General features: G+C 32.7%; 1 protein-coding gene, 1 long non-coding RNA gene and 1 pseudogene across 5 annotated transcripts; 1 reads left to right on the forward strand and 2 right to left on the reverse strand.

Annotated features, from left to right (window-relative positions):
• Window positions 1-228: 228 nt before the first annotated feature.
• Window positions 229-12676, reverse strand: LOC110669888 (uncharacterized; annotated as a pseudogene).
• On the reverse strand, window positions 1003-9691 carry LOC131174819 (zinc finger CCCH domain-containing protein 48-like). 3 transcript variants are annotated; one of them, XR_009145042.1, is made up of 8 exons: window positions 8600-9691; window positions 8251-8436; window positions 8052-8159; window positions 7535-7684; window positions 6860-7039; window positions 6281-6378; window positions 5939-6179; window positions 1003-1076 (listed from the first exon to the last, which is right to left on the reverse strand). XR_009145042.1 is itself a non-coding variant. In XM_058138844.1 (7 exons), the coding sequence occupies exons 1-7, from the start codon at window positions 9260-9262 to the stop codon at window positions 6029-6031; spliced, it is 1536 nt and encodes a 511-aa protein (XP_057994827.1). In that variant the 5' UTR covers window positions 9263-9691; the 3' UTR covers window positions 5626-6028. The 3 variants fall into 3 exon arrangements, 2 of the variants coding, with proteins under 2 accessions (XP_057994827.1, XP_057994828.1); XM_058138844.1 differs by lacking the exon at window positions 1003-1076 and having other exon boundaries at window positions 5626-6179; XM_058138845.1 differs by lacking the exons at window positions 1003-1076; window positions 8052-8159 and having other exon boundaries at window positions 5626-6179.
• On the forward strand, window positions 9903-11087 carry LOC131174821 (uncharacterized). Of its 2 annotated transcripts, none has more exons than XR_009145050.1 (3): window positions 9903-10036; window positions 10137-10377; window positions 10615-11087. It is a non-coding gene; the product is annotated as an uncharacterized LOC131174821 (long non-coding RNA). The 2 variants fall into 2 exon arrangements; XR_009145051.1 differs by having other exon boundaries at window positions 9912-10036; window positions 10116-10377.
• Window positions 12677-21606: the final 8930 nt, after the last annotated feature.

Consider the following 21606-nt stretch of genomic DNA (forward strand, 5'->3'; position numbering starts at 1 on the left):
CTCATGGGATTTACTACTACTAAACAAATGAAATGTGAAGTTCGTAGCCTGTAAATAGAAACCCAAAAATATACACTAGAAAGAAGCACCATTTCAAAGAGTTTTCCTTCGGCTGCTCATGATTCGCTTAAATAAAAACCCCAGATCCAAATCATACAATCCATCCACACAAAAAGCCCACTTCAAAGAAAAAGAAAACAACGACCATAGCAAATAAGAAAACGACAATGATAAGAAACTTAGATGCATTCTCAGTCAGCATCATGCAGATATATAATCTTGGTGTTCGATTGGCAGTCAGAAAAAGACCTAACAGTCAAATATCTAAAGCTAATACTACCCGGATAATAACATATTTGTAATACTTAACTGCAAAAGCTCAATATGCATCAGCAGTACAAACTCGCCATCAAGCTATAACTAAATTCTCAGAGCGGTGCAACATATATCAGAGTTGAGTCATATTGAGGGTAAGTGCGCTAGGGAGACAAGGTTTTTCCCATACCCAACTGGTGCACTTCCTGGAGCAGCTCCATATGCACCTGACTGAGGAACCGACTGATCATAACTTGGTTGAGTTGCTGTTGGCTGAGCATAAGCCTGCTGGCCACTTGGTGGTGCACTATAGGTTGCCCCAGGGCCACTGCCATAAGCAGGATCTTGAGACCCTTGATACCCATAACCTGCATTGTTTGAAGCTGGCTGTTCTAGATAACATTGTTGCGAAGATGGGTATGATCCATAACCACTGGTTGGACCTTGCACATAGCCAGTTGACTGTTGTCCACCAGGCTGAGATAACATGGAACTGGCTGGCTACCTTGCTGTGGATAGCCGGGGCCAGAAGTAGGCATTGCCTGATTGTTCCCCTCAGCACCTGATGCAGATCCATTTGAAGGATACGATTGCCCACTTGATGCAGAAGGATACTGCTGTTGAGGTGGCACATTTGGACCATATGATTGACTGGATTGAATGGTACCTTGATATGGCATATCACCAGGTTGACTAGGCCTAGGAGGGCCACATGATTGGGTAGGTGGTCCCTGCAATGGCATGCCACATGATGGTTGCTTTCCATACTGCTGCTGCGCCCTATAGCCTGGTTGATTGCTGGCTTGTGGATATACTGGTTGGGAACTTCCATGTCCATAAGGATGCTGCATTGGAGCATGATTGTCATACTTTGTTTCGTCATATCCATGCCCATAGCCCTGCTGAGAAGGTACTGCCTGGGAATAAGGAGCTTGATGCCCATAATCTGGACCATGTGGTTGCCCATAATTATAATTTGCCTGTGATGGGGAATGGGACATGGCAGGGGTAGGGGACGGGATAGGAGCATGCCCAGAAACAGGAGTAGAAATTGGGCCAGACGCTGGGTGATCAGATACATGGCCTCCCTGGACACCGTAGTCATAAACTCCACCATGCGGAACTGGCCCCTGCATGGTGGGAGGTCTTTGCTCCCAACCAGAACCAAAGTTACCTCGGGGCCCATTTGTTGGGGAGGATAACCACCATAACTTGGAGGTGGATACTGTGAATTTTGAGAAGGATAAGGTCCTCGGAGATGATAATCGTAAGGATTTGGCTGTGATGAATGAGGGCCTCGTGGACCCCAATTTGATGGACCAGTAGGTCCGTCGATAGGAATGCTGTTGGTTGAAACTGCCAGAGTAAGGTGATGACCTCACAGTCTACACAAGGCATATTACAAAAATAAAGTTAGTAAGAAGCAATTATCCAATAAAAAGGAATTATTAAAAAAATTAAAATAAACAGTACAAGTAAGGCACAGTAGCTGCTTAAATTCGCAAAACATGTCTCCTTTTCCAAAGCAAACACCTGGGTAAAACCCTGACAATAATAACACGCAAGGCATGCATGCAACGCATACAAAAGGAACCATAAGAATTGAAAACGGAAAACATAAATTTAAATTAAAAAAAAAGGATAAACATTGCTTCAATTATAATATTAACCATCAATATCCTAACAGTTAGCAACTAAACAAAGGAAAACAATCTTATAAAATTAAAACTCATGCTAATAACTAACAAAATGAACTGCAGAAACAATCATGTTGAACTGCAAAACTGTTGCAAACATTATAATCTCAAGTTCAATTCTGCACTGCCACAATGACCAACACATAATTGCATAAAGGTAAACTCAAAACTGAAAATCCATAAAAGAGAAACATTTAGAATTTCAGGAGGAGCCTTTGAAGTTGAAAATTTATCAGAGTTAATAGGACACCAATGCTTCAAGAGTCAAGATCTTCATAATAACCAAATGACCGTCCTAAATCATTCGTTCATGCTAACTCATCAACACATCACGTTACTCTATTTAGGAAAACTAGCACGTTACAAGGGCAACAAAACATATTCTTGTACTGATCTTAACTTGGTAATTGAGCCTTTATTGCAACTTTGCAGCAGCCCAATACATGTCATAGAACATGTACCACATTCTTCATATGTTCAGCACAGCAATAGATATGAATTAATATATGTATCAATCTGAAAATGACTTCATACACTATGACTTAAAATCTAATTATACTTCTTACAACAAATGTCTATTTCATAGAAGGGGCACTAAAGAGCACTAAGGTTAATACAATACAGTCTCACTGAATGATTTTTAACTTTCAAGTCTCGAAGCAATCTTACCAACTATTAACATCCAGCAATTGTGAGATTTAATGCCTGATATCTCTCTTCAGTGGATGAAAGTGAATGGTGGTTGTCTATTCCTACACCGAGAAAGCAATGCTGGCCCCATGGGAAAGGCAAAAGCCAAATCTGCATTTTTAAGGTCAACCAATTCGAAATCGGCATTTTCATCATAAATAAATCGTGGCAACCGACATCTTGGATTGCATATATGATCTTCCTAAGAGCATTCAAGTGACCTTGGAATGAATCATTCATCAATACCACAACTTCCCACGTATCAACTAATTAGCTCTCATTCCCACAGAAAACTATGACACAACCTTCCTTCAAATAAACAAAAAGGTGCTACACATGCAAACAAAACAAATCATGATCCACAACTGCATGTAGCTTGGCAAAGCCAGAGATATAGACCATCATCTCATTGATCCAGTCAAACAAGATTTGATCTACAACTACATATTTGCATTTCCCCTTCAATTTGCTCTTAAAGATGATGCCAATCATATTAAATATTTAAAAAAAGAGTTGCCTTCTGCATTCACCGCATAAATTATATACCTAACATCATTGTTAAGCAAGCACCACTAAGCTGATCACTTTTATGCCAAATCAACTCTTTTTAACAAAAGTATATTCAATGAGATGCCACTAATCAAAGTAAAACCATGAATAACAAGGTGCTGAAAGCAAAGCACACATTCATAACACGTTGCCAACTTGAAACACTAATGGCGCATGAGTACAGCTCATGAGATCCTACACATGCATTGACCAAGGAATTAAAGAAAATCATATATGGAACATCAAATTCACCACTCAATCACTAGCAAATATCTAATATCGCATTTTGGATTCTTCAATTCTTAATTTCACATGACTAGAGTGTCTCACAATGGATTAAAATTGATAGCGATAACCATTCAACAAAATTTATCAACATAAAAATTAATTGAAGAATACAATTAGAAACTACTCAAATATTAACCAATATAGCTATCAAATAGAGGCAATTACAACTGAAAGGAACTAGGCCTGAATTGTGCGGAAACTAAGAAACGTAAATAACAAACCTGATTCATAACATCCTTTATCATTTCTCTAGCCATCTCAATTTGCTTTCTATCACCAGTCACTCTCACTAGGTAGGCCCCTAGCTACAAGGGAGGGGGAACCACAAGCATCAGCCTGCAATAATCATGCTTATGTTAGGGAATGATAGAAAATCAGTATCATAATCTCCAAATCAACTCATAGCATGTTAAAGAAAAGAAAAAGAAAACTGGGAAAAAACACAAGGAAGTTGTACTTAGGAAATAAAATTAATTCAGCTACCTCTGCTATGATAGCATTAATGAGCTTCTCAGCCTTCTTTATATTACTTAAAGTCCCTATTATTTCTACTGGCCTTGTTGTGGATTGAGGATTAGCATCAGCATCCCTTGTGATTTGAATTTTTGCCCCAGAATTATACTGCAGTCTGCAGGTAACGAATAGTATCTCCACCCTTTCCAATAAGAACCCCAACCTGCAAAACAGTATTTACGCAACATATTTGTCAAAGGCTTTCTTGAAAAACAAGTTCCGTAAAGAATCCAATCATCAAAATAGCAAATAGAAACAGCAAAATGGCTGCACTGGGATCACAATAATGTGATTGCCACAATATATTCTGTATATGTTATACAATTGGTTATATATTTTGTTAGCGGCAATATCAATCATTTCTGTTATGCATTGTGGTACAATTACGGCTACCATTTCCTACTCTAAAAATAGTTCAAAGTTAATTGATCCCAGTAAGACTTTACAGCATCACCTTCAAAATCCCTTCCAATAATTCATTTTCCTGAAGACTTTAGTTACCATTTTGGGGCTATTTTAGCGCACCTTATCATTGGGAACCTCCATTTTGCGTGAGGCAGTTTGAGTGTCAGTTACGGGATCCTCGTCCTCCTCAGAATGTTTCTCCGATTCCTCTTTCTTCTCAGCATCATCTGTATTCAAATCCTCAACAGAAGCCTGTTGGGTATTAACAGCGTCATGACCATCTGCAGCGGGTTCTTCTTTACCTGTTGTTTCAGGAACCCCCTCAGATGGAGGAAGAGCAGCGGACTCTGCTTTCTCATTCTCAACCCCTGGCTCTTCATCGCTCTCCTTCAAAACCGTTTTCGCTAGCTAATTACCAACAAAAACTTATTATTAGACCAATTTTCAAGCACTAAAATACAAACCCTTAATTTTCTCTTTGGTGTCTGCTTGTATATTCAGACATCAAATATTCCTTCTTGGATTAGTTCAGATGATATTGTACTTCATCTACAAGAACAAAAAAAAAAGACATCGTGCCTGAAACCAACTCAAAAGAACCAGCAAGAAGTGAGCCTCAAATGAAAAAAAATGGGAATTCTAATAATGCCATTTTGAAGCAACCAATGGATGGTGAAAGAAAAACCAATAATACAGTAGAATCAAGTGAACTAAATGTGTGACAGCTTGTTACCTGAGGATGACTTTCTATACATACACTCATTCCAAGCTAATTTATTTTTCTGAGTTAGCGTCATAAAACGCTGCCATTTTCTTATTTTTTATTCTTCTTGGTCACAATTTATTCATGATGCCCAACAATGCTCCCTTGCTGAAAAATTCCAGTTGACCAACGCTGCCACATTTGAATTTGGGATTTCCTCAATTTCAATTTTCTTTTTTTTTTTTAAGTGTCGTTTTCCCTACTAAATTGAGAAGGGCAAATGATATTTATGTATAAGAAAAGAGCAATAACAAAGATAAGAGTAATGTGATAACATTTTGATGGAATGGAATCAATCAAATTACCAAAATATCTTAATGCAGCAAAGGATATACTGCACAATTTAACATACGATCCTTTTGAATCATAATGAACTATATTGGGAGTATTCAACAAAGGAAAAAATGAAAACAATATTGACTTCATTGAAAATGAGAGGATGAATAATAGAATTAAGAATATGGGGCCTTAAGATGAATTCTTACATTTGATAACAATAAAGAATATGGGTCATAGGATGACTTCTTAAGGAAAATAACATCAATTCCTTATTACACAATATTGCTCAAATGACAAAAATCCAAAAGCCAAGTGAAATGCAAATGTGAATTGAAAAACAAACAAAAAGAATTTAAAACAAACAAAAAATATTTATTACATAATTTGGACCGCACCCGAAGGCTGCCTACATACCTCCATCACAAAATGAAGGATCAGGTCCACGTAGTTCTACAATTTCTACAAAAAAAAAATCAACAGAACTCAAACAGGATGACCAAATTTTGCAAGACAGGTAGTTACAAAGATATCATGCTATTTCCATAGCTGTTCCATGTGATTCTGTCAACTTCCAAACGTCCAGCGTTCCAATTCCATCACCAGTGAAAAAGAGACCTCCAGGACCCGTCTGAATTGTTCTCACTTCGCTTTTCGAAAAAATCCTGCCCCTCTCAATGAATCTAAACAATGAAATAGGATTATATTTTTAGGGCAGTGCCAAAAAAAAAAAAAATCAATTCACCGCACGCTGATTGCTATAGGTCTTTTACTGTGCACTTACGTTGGCAGTTCGTACAGGTAAACAGTATTGTCACTGCAAGAGCAAAGCAAAATTGGTTTTGCTTCTGCATCAGGCATCCCACAAAGAGCAATAGCGCCCTGTTACAAAGAAACATTAATTTTACAATGGAAATTATTTCATTCAACCATTACTTTGACAATTTCAATCAAATAATAAAATAAAATAACTGTGAAATAGAGTATAAGAAATCAAATAACAAAGATCGATAAACAAATAACAATTGCATTTTTAATAGACGCTTCTACTTCATATATTAAAGCCCAAGACAATTAACAAACAAAATCTTCGTAGCTCAAAGAGAATAGGATTGATTTTACTCAAATTTTTAAAACTGAGTACAATTTTTTAAAAAATAAAAGATAGCATATGAAAATTACATCCACCAAGAGAGCTTAAATAAAAATTAGGAACTACATTCCATAGGACCAAATAAACTTGGTCAATCATACCACAATAACTAATGTTCAAACAAATCTAACCCTAAGATCTAAGAAAAAATAAAAGTCTACTTAAAATGCACAAGAATATAAACTTGGAAGTTGGAGATAAATAACTTACATGTTCCTCATTATGTGTGTAAATCACGTCCAAGTTACCCTCTTCAGTAAAAGCCCATGCTTTTATTGTCTTGTCTAATGAACAAGACAGTAGATATTGATCCCAACAAATAAGAGACGTTACAGCATCATTATGACCACTCAATGTATGAACACACTGTAAAGTGTCGAGGTCCCACGCCTAAAAGAAAAATGACAAAAACAAAATTTGGAGGGTGAGAGTAGAATCAAACAACCAAATATATCCTTCCCATGCACATGAAGGAACAAAAGGAAAGCTGATAAAAAAAAAAATTGAACTCTTATGTATTTAGAAATCGGATATGGAAGAAATCATGAAGAATTAATCCAAAAAGAAATAAAATTTCTTCCAAATATCACTCAGATGCACTATTGATACAAAAATTTAATTTAAAATAAGCCAAATATATAAGGGTGTAGTGCCTCAAAATAACTTCAGTGAATTAATAGGGCGAAAACAATATACCCTTATCGGATACGTTACAAATGATATGCATGTTGGCTTAAAAAATTCACAGAATTACAATGTATTGCCTTAATCCAATTGACTGAGAGTATTGAGTCTCATGTTTTACAAAGTGTAAGGCTATATCAGAGCTATCTTCTACACAAAATCACACACAAAGGAAAAAAATAGTAAGGTTACAAGCATTACCCTTATAGTATTGTCCACAGAACCAGAGTATAGCCTATTTCTTCCAATGGTCAAGCATATAACAGCACTGGTGTGACCTTTCATAGATGAGGCTAGTTCAAAAGGATTTGGGTTCTTAGCACTCCCTTTCCAAGCCAAAATGGCACCATCCTTAAACACAAAAAAGAAAACAATTTGAATTCTTCTTTATTTTTTCTCCATATCATATTCATGGTGATGATAAAAAAAAAAAAAAAAAAAAAAAGAAATCATGCAGAAGAAAGATTCACAGCATAACAATTGAACATGATGCCATCAATGGGAGAGCAGCTTCCAAAAATCATAGGAATGGGCACACAAAAAGCTTGTGCTACATCAGTACCTCACCCTTACATTTAAGAACAATAAACAGTAATAATGTGGCAAAAACCTAATGCATCATCTCAAAATTTCCACAAAATCGGGCATCAATAATTAGAAGCTTATTGTATCCACCGGTAAACATGTCAACAACTTAAAAAATTATAGATGCAATTACCTGTGCCCCCGCAAAAAGCATATCAACAACATCAGCTACAGCTATAGCATTAACTTGCCCAACTGGCCCATCGAGATTAAATTCAGCAGCTGTCTCAATGTTCCATGCCTAAAAGATCACACACAAAATGGCCATAAGCTTATAATAAGCAGAAACTAACCAAGCTAGATGAAGCACTACAAGTCAGATGTAAGCTAACCTTAACAATATTTGGCAAGCCTACAAATATCCAGGGGCCTTCACTGATTAAAGCCCCAATTTTGACACCAACATTTATCACTCTTGTTGATTGACCAGTATTGCAATCCCAAACATGTACTGTTCCATCACTACCACTCGAGAAAAGCTTGTCAGATCTTGATGGAAGAGCAATCCCAGAGACAGCCTATCATACAAAAAGTCACCAATGAAAATCAAACATTTATCCATAAGTTTACACAATAACTCCTCCTGCGCATAAAATTGTTTGCATGCAAAAGAAAACACAGATTATATAAAACATGAACGGATTACTAGAAAGTCAAAGAAAAATTCAACAAGATGATCACCTGTATGTGCCCCTTGAGCTTTGCCAATGTCGAAAACCAATCCCCATAAAACCATGAATGCAAGAACTGGCACCCATCTTCTTTATCACATTTGTCTGACATCCAGTTCTCACATGCCTTTTTTGAGCACTCAACAGTTTTTTCTTCAGAAGCATTGCCTTCAACAACCAGAACTGATGAATTAGAGGATGGTTTTATCTTCTCCAAATTCATTGCCTTAGTGCCAGAACTGGAGCTCTCACGAGTGCATTTATATTCAGACCCACCACCTCCACCTCCACTATTTGAAGCCAAAGAATTCCCAGGATTGGGGCGTTTCCTAGGTGGATCCTTAATAACATGATTGGTGCTATTCTGAGCAGTTTTAACTTCAGATCCATCACTCAATGCCAATGAATTTTTGAGGCCATGGCTAGGGCTCCTAATCGATTGTTCCTTCCGTAAAAGATTGGGTTGCTCAGATGTTCTTCGATAAACATTAGGAGGTGGCAATTCTCTGTGCATGAACCTACAGGGGTTCCTATTACACTTTCCCATCATCCAGTAACGACAAACAACATTGTTGCGCGCAGGTCCTCCTCCAAGTCGTGAATGAATGGTCGCAATCTTCGCATCCATGCTAGAAAGACAAAACACAATAGTAGCATGAAAAGACGATACCATATAACTGATATATCAAACGATATCCACATTCTCTGCCCAATCTGTTTTCTTTAACACCACGGAAACGATGAATACAAAAACCTTAACCGGAGCCAGATAAAGCATATCAAGACAACATATCAGTCGAATCCATTATATGAAAATCCATCAGTTGCCGCAATCAAAGAACAAAACCATAACTAGATAAAAGCAAGAATCTTGATTTCCATTAGCCTATCCTCCAGCAAAGGCAACCGAAAATAAAAGGAAATCTAAAAAGAAAATCCTAAAAATCCACCAAGGACAAACAAATAAAATGGATTTGTGCATCATCGCGACTGATTTCTTGGAGATCATATCTTGCGTGCAGTTAAGAATCAAACCTGTATGCAAAGAAAGAAGGGAGATGAAGTTTTCGAAGTCTTGTGTTGGTGTATTGGCGATCACGACAGGGTAGAAAAGCAAGAATTGAAAAACAGAGGATCTTGAGCTTGGAGCAATCAGACTGATAATAAAAAGCAGTATTTAAAATTAATTAACCTATTTATGTAATTACTTATATGCCCTTGTCTTCATTCGTCCAGCTAGCCCATATTAAACCAGTCTGCCTGCCTAAGCCCAGCCCACCATCTGCATCTGCTATATGTTTTTTTCTTATCTTTCTCCTGCATCCAGCGCCTCATGCCCTATTCCATCTAGCTCCTAGTCTCGAAGTCGACTGGTCTTGCGTGCTCCTCCTCTGTTGTGTTTGACCGACGTTGTTTCCTGCTTTCCTCTTCTTCCCATCGATTCAAGGTGAGGCTAAGGTTTTTTTTCCCCTCATTGTAGATTTTTAGATCTTGCCTCTTCATTCTCGTCTGATCGTCTTCTCCAGCTCTCTTTGTTTTTTTTTCAGCTTTTATAGCTCCCAAAACTGCTGCTTGTGCTAGTGTGCTTCGCCGCCATTGCCTCTTGTGTTAAGCTGAGTTTTTGGAGCTACCAATATGTGACTTAAGCTTATCGCAAATTCGATAAGCAACTTTAGTTTTATTACAGCTTAGCTTCTAATTCTGAAGCAGGATTTTCTTAATTTTCTGCTGGTTTTTCTTGTTGGTCTCATTTTCAGGGGAATTGAAGTATCATATTCCAATGAAGATGTAAGTGCTTGCCTTACTACATTAATGGCTTTTTTTTATTCATTTTCTTTTTCCTCTCCATTCTTTCTTGGATGAGTGTATTACAATTTCCTCTCAAGGGTTATTGCTCCTGTAGCATCATCAGAATATAAGGTGTCTACATTTTTTAGTGAAAAAATTGAGTATATAGGATTTGAATGGGTAAAAGAAATCTAAACTCTTATGGGTGTTAATTGCATTTGTTGTTTTTTGTTGTAGGTTTCTGTTTATTTGGTGGAGACTCCTGCTTGCAGGCAAACGAGAGAGCAAATCCATGAATTTATGGAGAAGTATAAGACATACAAACTTGCAAAAGCTGAGATCCTCAATGTCATCAACGTTGCACCTCGTGAATTAGTTGAAATTGACCCGGTAGTTTTATTATTAATTCATCTTTCTCTTTCATTAATTAATTCATTCATTCCTTCTTTCTTTCTTTGAATTGTCCTTACAGAAATCTTGGCTTAGGAGTGACACTTTCTATGCTATTTTTCTCAATTTGTGAATGTTCTTTTACTTCTCATTTATCAGGATAGCTTTAATTTAGGTATTTGCTTTATGTAAGGTGTGAAGGGACGCATTGAAATAAATTTGTATCTTAATCATTTGGACAGAAAAAGAATAGAAATCTGCTGTTAAATTTGGCTGAGAAATTTTTAAATGGTAAAATCAATATGATAAGAATTAGTAAACGGTACAGTGTTGTGTCATGCATCTTACATTAATTGCTTTTTCCATTTAAAAATAGAAAAATTGTTTATTTTGGGAATCAGTTGTTATGTGATTCATCTTCCATTGTTCTTGGGTTAGCCCTTTGAAAATAATTTATTGACATAGTCTGGTATTATCTTAGTGCCAAATTGACTTGTTCTGGAGATATGATAGGTCTGCATTCTGTTCTTTTGAATCTGAATAGGATGCACTCCACAAATAGACTGATGCTTTGGCTGTCCATTTTTTCATCAAAATGGCGTGCTTTGTTTTAAGGCTGGAGCTAGAAATAACTAAGGCTTTAAGCTAAAAATGGTGGCAAACATATTGTAAGTAGGGATATCAGTTCCCTTGTGCGTGTGTGTTTGTGTTTGTGTGTGTGTGTGTGTTTTTTCTATTCATTATTTTAATTAAGTTTTATGGTAAAAGTACTGGTATAAACCACAAGTGGTCTCTTAACACCATCAAATTATGGAAATTGGCAAGGTAGAAAGTTAAGAACACTTAAGTTTGAAAATTAAGAAACTATGTTGTAATGCTTTTAATTAAATTTATTAAAAAACTGAAAAATAGTTTAGACGAGTCATATGGCAAGGGCATGGAATAAGTTAAGAACACTTAAGTTTGAAAATTTTTAGTGCAGGACTCCTAATGAAATGTATCAGCAATCTAGAATAAAAAAAAATGAACTTGATATTTATCTTGGGAGTATGAACATATTTTTATTGTCACCACAGAATACTGTAATCCAATGATTTGACACTTTTGCTAATTAATAGCCAATATCAATCTGAACCTATCCTAGCTATGAGGTCTGGGTCCACGCTAGGCTCAGATAGAGTTGAAAAACGAGGTTGTGAGGAGAAATGCCAATGCGGATTTTTAGAATATTGAGAAATTTAAGAATGGCTATGGAATAAACTTTCAAAATTAAGGTGTTCTTGTAATCTTTTCAAAATTAAGGTTATATACTATATAGAGACAATAACGTTGTGGATGATGGAAACTAAAGCTATATCTGATGGGTGAAATTATCAAAGTCCAAAAGCCATAATTGAAAAATAAATGTTGTGTGTCTATTTGCATGTCCAAATGATGTGTAATATAGATTGCAATACTCTTGCTATCAAATTTGTATGAGAATCACCTTTTCTGATTCGCTATGTAATCATTAATTATTAGATAATATATTTCATTCTCCAATGTATATATTTGCTAGTTTTATATGTATGTAAGGTCACAATAATTTGTATAAAATCTACAAATTCGATTTTCTTCTCAATTCTTGATTAATAAAATTATGATTTTGATTCTAAATTTGCAAGTATGTACGATCTAATTCAATGAAAAAGTCTCAGGCACCTTCAAATTAATATGCAAGTGTTGTCTGTGAAGTTGCCACCAAATGCAGTAATGTTGAAAACTGAGAAATTGGATCATCTTTGAATCACCCTCCCTAGAAATAGAAGCATGATGAACCTGGTAAAAATAGCCTCTTTAAATCGAATCTGTTACACCATTATATGCACAAGTGACATTGTTGAGAAAGAACAAAATGAGGCAAGCTGGTAAAGACGTTGCTAGCATTAAAGATGAAGATAAAGATAACGATAGGATCTGCAGAAATGGCAACAGCAATGTGATGAAGAGATCGCTTTGCTTCGACATGGGTTATAGTAGCAGCAGTAATTGCAAAAGGATTAATTAAAACACTAGGAAATATAGGTAGTTTGAATAAGCAGCGGAGAAACTACTAGAAAAGGATATATAGATAGAGAGGTTTTTTTTTTTTTTAAAGGATATATAGATAGAAAAGGATAAATTTACTGTTTTTTTTTTCTTTTTTTTTTGTGTAATTAAGCTTATTCAATATTTACATAAAAATGTGATATTATTTAAATTTTTTTATGTAATTCAAATAAAATCTACGTAAATTATAAACTAAATTTAAAATACATTTTTATCTTTTTTATAGATAAACACTTTAATAATGTGATTTTATAAAATACAATTTCTTAATTGATGATAAATTGGAAATAGTCTATGCTATTATAATTAAAAAATAATGCTAATTATAGTATTACATAACTAATTTTACATGTAAGAAAAAATATATAGAGTATTACACAATCAATCTCACTTATATATATCAAAACTTTTTAGTTTTTTTATTGCAATATTTAATTTAAAATTTTATCTCATTTTAATTATTTTTAACTGTTAAATGATTACATTCATATCATTCACTATCGATTATCTCTAAAGGAAAAAATAAACAAAAAGTAACACTATACTTATAATAAAAATTGGGAGGGTTCTTTTTTTTTTTTTATAGCAACTTCATCGTTGATATTTAGAGGAAACATCTCAGAAATTATGACAAGATTGTCTATACACTGAGGGAGAGAGAGGAAGAGAGATTTTTTTTCATTAGGATAAATTTTTTTCAATATTTGAAGGTTTGTATTTTTGTGCCAAAATTGAAACGATATGAATAAATCGCAAAAGAGTGAAAAAATTTGGCTGTTTATTATGATTAGAAATTTAATTCAAATATAGGATGAATTACAATTAAGTCCATAAGATATAGAAAAATACACATATCAATCCTTAATTTGTTTTTGGCAATAATTTAGTCCTTAAATTTAAACTCTGTTAACAAATTGGTGTTTCAATTAAAATCAGACTCAATTTTCTGTCAATCAACCTTAGACTCTACAAGCCAACTCACATAATTTCTAAATTATCTCTCTCTTTCTCTCTAATGTTGCATTTTTTAAAACAGAATTTGCACTATCTTGGGCCATTAATCATTATAATCATTACAACACAATGTTTGGAAATACTTCTTTTGCAATACTTCTTTTGTGGCAATACTTCTTTTGCAACATATGGCACCAAGCTATTGGGATTGTTTCGGCTAGTAATAGTGACACTTTGTTACAATTATTTGGGTTCTTGGTTTGTGTTGGTTCTACTGCTGGGCTCCGTGATTCAAGGCATTTTATTAACCTCAGAAGCTGAGAAGCTGCAGTCTAGGAATTTGTTGCTCTATATGGCCTTATAACCACATAACTTTAAGAAATGAGGTGATTTCTTGAAAGTTGAATCTTGTTATATTGAAATGGGTTTGAACAGATCTCAAAAACTCGGCAATGCTATCTCGACCAGATGGATTTCTATCTTCTCCAAAAAAATGAAAAGAAAAACAAATTAATGTGTATATTATCAGAGGAGACATTATTATTATTATTTTACATCAATTAATAAATCTTGAGTCTAATTTTAATAAAAAAAGAAAGATCAATTTATTAAATAAAATTTAAATTTATGAACCAAAATTTTGTTAAAAATAAATTAGAAATTAACATGTACATTTTTCTATATTTTAAAAACTTAATTGTAATTTCCTTTTTCTTTATGAAATTATTATTTAGTTACTGTATTTTAATAAAACTAATTATTTAGTCTTTTTATTTTAAAATATACACCATTTAGTTTTTATATTTTTCTTTCCTTAAACTCTTTCATATCTCCATCAAATTTTTTTGTTGGTCAACTAATTTTAATGCTAGTCAAATAATTATCTAGTTCTTCTATTTTAGTCAAACTAATTAATTGGCCTACCTATTTTGACAAATATTACTATTTAGTCTTTATTGTTTAGCAAAACTAATTAGTTAGTCCCCATACTTTAAAAAACCCAATATTTTAAAAACATATTCCTATATAAAAATGAAAATTTTGTTATGTGGAAACTATATTTGAATTTATATTTTTTTAAATTGTTCAAATATTTTTCATTCTATTCCTAGATATGTATCATTATTGTGTTTTCTCCATTGGAAAATTTTTCTTCGATTATCGCCTGGATTATATTTACTGAAAGGTTATAAACTAAGCACTTCCAAAGGGGAACAAACTAGTATATAAGATAGTTGATACTAGAAATACCATACCAAATTAAATTGATTCCTGAGTATCCGAATTATGATTTATTTCTTTCTTTATTTGTATATATTATTTCTTGTTATACTATTGCACCACTACGCAGAAATGCTTAGCGCGATGGAATTGCTTCCTCGCGCAGGTACTGAAGGTAAAATCAGTAGACTGTCGACTGAGATTTTTGGAGTTCAGATCTGCAGAAGTGTCAAAAGAGTACAAGGTTGTCACCTCCTCAGCAATGCATGTAGATAGGGCTCATTTTATACATGTTATGTATATTGTTCATTCCTAGCACATTGTAAATTATTTGTATATCCTGTACAAAATAAACTCATGTAATTAACCTGTGAATTATGGAAGCTACTGAAAGCAAGTATTTTAATATATGAATTGAATTTGAGTTATAATGAGATTGTACTTGTCAATATTGAGATGTTGATAATCTGATGAGATTTCTGAGAAATCTGGATACTGTATTGAGATACATTATGCTTGAAAATTTTTTAGACTATTGAGTTTGAGTTGTTGAGTATATTGAGAACTATTTTTGGCAGGTTCAGAAGAACTGTTAGTCCAAATTACAACCGGCACTCTGCTAGATTTTTGTTAAAATTTTTGAACTTTTTAAATTCATTAGTTTTTGAATAGAAAACAAAATAGCCTAAATCCGAGATAAAGTTTTTGAAAAAGTATATTAAGAATGGTAATGAAATCAGAAAAGATCAGGTGCTCCGGCACTCCATGTGACGCACCTTGCTCGGCTACATTATAGACGGGTAAGGGGTGTTACAAAATTATTAGGTTTGCCTAAATTTAATTTTCAAATAATAATTGCAAAACAAATTTTAATTTGTAGATTTAAAAGTTTGAGTAATTAATTTTTTATTGAATTTTTGTATTTATTTAATGAAAACCAAATAATTTTAATATTTTAATTTAAATCATAATATATAAATTATAAATTATTTGGGTCAATAAAAGATTTGAAAGGTCAATTAACAAAAAATAAAAATTTACTGCACTTATTTATTTTTTTATAAATATTTTTTAAAGACTATTAAAAATTTTAGAGATCAATTAATAAAAAAAATTAAAATTAATATACCTATTAAAAAATTTTAAGAATTATTTGAAGGGACCAATAATTAAATTAAACTAAATAAATTAATTTTTTTTAAATACACATACAATATAAAAAAACAAGAGGATCAAATGAAAATTGTTATTAGTCAATGCAGCATAACCATGTATAAGAACCTTTTAGAGAACCATCCAATAGTTACTCCATTTGCCTTAAATTTCAAGGCAATCCTATCTTTGATAAAATTACATGTATAAATTACCTTTTAAAAAATACATTAAGCAATTAAAAAAAGTTAAAAATAAATGTTGGAATATGAGGTTACAAAAATTGGTTTATTACAGCTTGCACCTTGTGTTTCTTCTTAGAGTAAAATTTGATAAGAGGAATGCTAGCTATGGTCACTTGAAATTGTGATTTTCTAAACTGTGATAATAGATAACAAGTTACTTAAAATTTATTAAATACTCTTTCAACTAATAAGAAAGAAGTTGTTGGACAGTCACTTTTACAAGTAACTGTAGCTAGCGTTCCTCAATTTGATAACGTAGGATTTAGTAGCTACCGCCAACTCAAGGTGGTGGCGAATCTTCTAATGATAGGCATTAGGGCCTGGAAAAGGCTGTTCATTCATAAGACCTGATGGCTAACTCTTCACCCAACCACCCACTGCTGCAAAAAACAAAAATAAAAGGCCAATTTTCTTCGTCTTCAGCTACAAATGTCTCCAATTTTCATTGTTTTTTACAGGTCTAAAGTCCTATTCAGCTACTTTTCTATTTTCTCATGGGATTTACTACTACTAAACAAATGAAATGTGAAGTTCGAAGCTTGTAAATAGAAACCCAAAAATATACACTAGAAAGAAGCACCCCTTCAAAGAGTTTTCCTTCATCGGCTCATAATTCGCTTAAATAAAAACCCCAGATCCAAATAAAAAGTGAAAAATAGTTTAGACGAGTCATATGGCAAGGGCATGGAATAAATTGAGAACACTTCAAATTGAAAATTGATAGTGCAGGACTCCTAATGAAATGTATCAGCAATCTAGAACAAAAAAAAATGAAGTTGATATTTATCTTGGGAGTATGAACGTATTTTTATTGTCACCACAACATATTGTAATCCAATGATTTGACACTGTTTCTAATTAATATAGCCAATATCAATTGAACCAATTCTAGTTAGGGCTGAGCATTCTGTTTAAACCAAACCAAATTAAATCATGAAAATTGATTTACAAATTTTAAAAATTGAACCAAACTGAAATGGATGAAAAATCGAATCGAACCGAATCACTCTATTTCGGTTTGGTTTGATTCAAACCGATTAGTTTTGAATTTTAATTATTTTTTAATTTAGACTTGATTTTTATGTTATTTGATCTGATTTTGATCTTGATTTAAACCTAATAATTATTAATCAATGAAATTAAATAATTTATATATATATAATTACATATAATTCATGAATTTCCCATAAAAATAAATCAAATAAAAAATCAATAAAAGCATTCGGTTCGGTTTAACCGATTTTTTTCTCTTCAAAACTGAAACGAACTTAAATAATTGAAATTTTTATAATACAAAACCGAGCCGAATTACCGAATTAAAGCAGTTCGGTTCGGTTTTGTGCCAAGCCTGTCAATATTATTGGGAAAACTCTGCACAAGTGATAATCATTGACGTTTTGAAGCATCATGGTCGTTCGAAAGTTTGCTATGTGGCTCCTTGGATATGTTGTCCCATCATATTTATCAAGGGGGGGCAACTTAAATTTGGTTGGAATTGTTTGGCCAGGATTGGTTCGGACAGCGAAGATTCATCTCCCATGCCAAGTTCTTCTTCCTCGGCTTGTTTTTGGTATTTCTGTACTGCCCTTACCAATCCCTAGTTTATTGGTAGGCATTGTGATTTATTTGACTGCTCCTCTAGTTCACTCGCCAAGTCTCGACCGTTCTTTTTTCCTGATTTGTTGTTTGCTGACCGGGCGGCTTCCTATGTTTTTCCTTCTATTCCGGATGGGTCTACATTTATGATTCTTCCTGTTTCTAGGGCAGGTGTTCCTTGTGGGGCACTGGTCCCTAGGATCATACCTTTGAGGAATGAAATTTGGGCCTCCATCTCCCAGATGCGCTGAAAAATATGATCTGGTGTCATTCCCTGGAAGGGGTTTTGCTGATCTGTGGCCATGTTGTGCGGTGGATTCTCATCGGATAGGATGCCAGGTGTGGCCATATTTTGGACCAAGGATGATGCTAGAAGATCTCCTCCCAATGCGGGGGTGACATACATGATGCCTTTGTTTGGAATCCTTGAATCTATAGCCATCAAAGAGAAAAAAACAAAAAATTGCAGGAATGATTAGGTCTAAGAACTTTAAAGACTATTGGAAGCAAAAAGAGAGGATGTCATAAAAAGGAGGTATTCTCGGATGTAGATGTTTTAGCTGGTGATTTGGGCTTCCCACAAACGGCACCATTAATGCTACCGGTAATCTTTTTGATCTTAACCCAGACGACAACGTGGACTTACGATGGGAAAAAGTGATGAGGTGGATGGCCTTCTGGTGGGCCACTCCGATACTCAAATAAGTGATCTAAATCTTTTCAGAGAAATATTAAAGAATTCTTTTATAACAGAGAGTAATGAGGACAGTAAGCATACTTGGGTCTCCCTTTTAACTGGCATTTATAGGCTTTTAAAAGAAATAGTCATTGCTCTGTTTAAGGAGGTGATCTTGGTTACATATTCATGGATCTTTGTGATATATACTTTTACTGGATTACATGCGAGATTATCGCTTGGTTCGTGAAATCCGGGTTGCATCCATTACTAGGTGTTTGCTCGGCAAGGGTTTTGATCACCAAAATAGTGAACAAAACTATTATTCGGTCATTTCTTGTTCGGCTCGTTGAGTCTCTGTTTAGGTTTGCCACATTGGAAATATTTCTTGCTTTGACTATCCACACTAAAAATATCTTTGACTTTTTGACTTTATTCTAGGAGGGTAGTATCGGATATATAAAAATTTATGATATACATGAAAATATTTTATCTTTAAACTCTATTAGATAGCAAAAAAAAAACTCTTAATGTGTAATCATCATTTTAATATTTTAAAATAATCGTAAAATGTCTTGATTATTAAAATTTATTTTTTAAAATTATTTTTTTATTTACAATTCTTTAAAATTTTAAATATTAAAAATTTTATAGGGAGAGAGAGGATGAAATATATGACTCCATTAAATAAAAATTTTAAAAACTAATTGTACTTATTATTTATATATTTTGAAGGAATCAATGTTATTTAATAAAAAAATAATTATTTAATAAAAAAATAATATAATGGAGTATAAATAAATTAAAAAAAATTGTAGATGTCAATTTTATAAAAATTTATTAAACATATGATGAAAAATTAAAAATAATCATATAATTCACATTGGCTATATTATAATAAAGCAAAAAAAAAATATTTAGGTCAATAACTAAAATTTAAAAGAAAATTAAAATTATCGTAGATATATACATAAGAATTTTTCAAGAGAGTTGGGGCCATGGCCCACTAGCCCCTCCTTCTCTCTGCCCCTATATATGGACGCGCAGTTGCATAGTTAATAATTAAATATTAATAGTTGATAAATAATTATTAAAGCCAATGAAAATTTATTAATTAATAAGACATAATCAATGATCCCATTAAGTTGAAAGTTTAAGCTTTATTAATTATTTTTTTTACTAAGCGATCTATTGATGATATATCTAAACCCTAAAATGAAGAGTCTCTTCTCATCAAAACTTTTTATTATACAAAAAATAAAAATTAAAATATTGAAAATAACATAATTTTTGTTTATTTTTAAAATGTAGAGAATGAATGAATCTTAAATTTTATTCTCTTTATCTATTTATTTTAAGATTAATTAGTTTTACAATTAGTTTTTAAACACAGGAAAAAGAATCATCCAGACTAATGCTAGTGATGACTATTAAGGTGCTAGTTTACTTGAAGAAATAATATTTTAATTGCATGTTATAATTGCATAAGATTTAAAAAAAAAATAATCATTAAAATTAAAGAGACAAAAAATTAGAGATTTGTAAAACAATTAAGTAAATATATTAATTGTTAAGACCACTAATTTTATCTACTTTTATATATGTAAGTAGAATAAATTTTTAATTTAAATAAAATAAAAGGAAAAAAAGCTAAATGAGTAGGAAGATAAAAAATATATATATATATTTTAAAAAAAAATCTCATCTAATCCTAGGTTATGTAATAGGAAATTATTAGGCTAGCCTAAATTTAATTTTCAAATAATAATTGCCAATCAAATTTTAATTTGTAGATTTAAAAGTTTTAGTAATTAATTTTTTATTGAATTTTTGTATTTATTTAATGAAAACCAAATAATTTTAATATTTTAATTTAAATCATAATATATAAATTATAAATTATTTGGGTCAATAAAAGATTTGAAAGGTCAATTTAACAAAAAATAAAACTTTACTGCACTTATTTATTTTTTTATAAATATTTTTGAAAGACTATTAAAAAATTTTAGAGAACAATTAATAAAAAATTAAAATTAATATTCCTATTAAAAAAATTTAAAAAATATTTGAAGGGACCAATAATTAAATTAAACTAAATAAATTATTTTTTTTTAAATACACATATAATATAAAAGAACAAGAGGATCAAATGAAAATTGTTATTAGTTAATGCAGCAAAACCATTCATAAGAACCTTCTAGAGAACCATCCCACAGTTACTCCATCTGCCTCGAATTTCAAGGCAATCCTATCTTCGACAAAATTATATGCATAAATGTTGGAATATGAGGTTACGAAAATTGCCTTATTACAACTTGCACCTTGTGTTTCTTTATAACATTCCAAATTTTTAAATTTATTATTTTGTGAGTAAATATTAATATTTCATTTTATTTAAATTTTAGGAAATTATTTGAAATTTTTTGAATTTTAGAAATCGGGTTTGATTTTTCGAAAATATAAAACTTTAATGATTTTTAAAAATTAATTTAAAGACCACGCGACAAAACTACCAGTATACGAATCCTCTAATTATAGGCATTAGGGCCTGGAAAAGGCTGTTCATTCCTAAGACCTGATGGCTAACTCTTCACCCAACCACCCACTGCTGTAAGAAACAGAAATAAAGGCTAATTTTCTTCGTCTTCAGCTACAAATGCCTCCAATTTTCATTGTTTTTTACGGGTCTAAAGTCCTATTCAGCTACTTTTCTAGTTAATTTCTCATGGGATTTACTACTACTAAACAAATGAAATGTGAAGTTCGAAGCCTGTAAATAGAAACCCAGAAATACACACTAGAAAAAAGCACCATTTCAAAGAGTTTTCCTTCGGCTGCTCACGATTCGCTTAAATAAAAACCCCCGATCCAAATCATACAATCCATCCACACAAAAAGCCCACTTCA

This window comes from Hevea brasiliensis, chromosome 16, assembly GCF_030052815.1.
Source record: "Hevea brasiliensis isolate MT/VB/25A 57/8 chromosome 16, ASM3005281v1, whole genome shotgun sequence".
In the NCBI taxonomy this organism is placed as follows: Eukaryota; Viridiplantae; Streptophyta; class Magnoliopsida; order Malpighiales; family Euphorbiaceae; genus Hevea; species Hevea brasiliensis.

Coding starts and splice junctions, on each gene's coding strand:
- LOC131174819 (XM_058138844.1), bottom strand. CDS start 9,262: ATGGTATCGTCTTTTCATGCTACTATTGTGTTTTGTCTTTCTAGCATG. Junction 8,437..8,599: donor AGCTCAAGGGGCACATACAG/GTGATCATCTTG, acceptor TTTGTATGATAG/GCTGTCTCTGGGATTGCTCT. Junction 7,685..8,051: donor TGCTTTTTGCGGGGGCACAG/GTAATTGCATCT, acceptor TTTGTGTTTAAG/GATGGTGCCATTTTGGCTTG.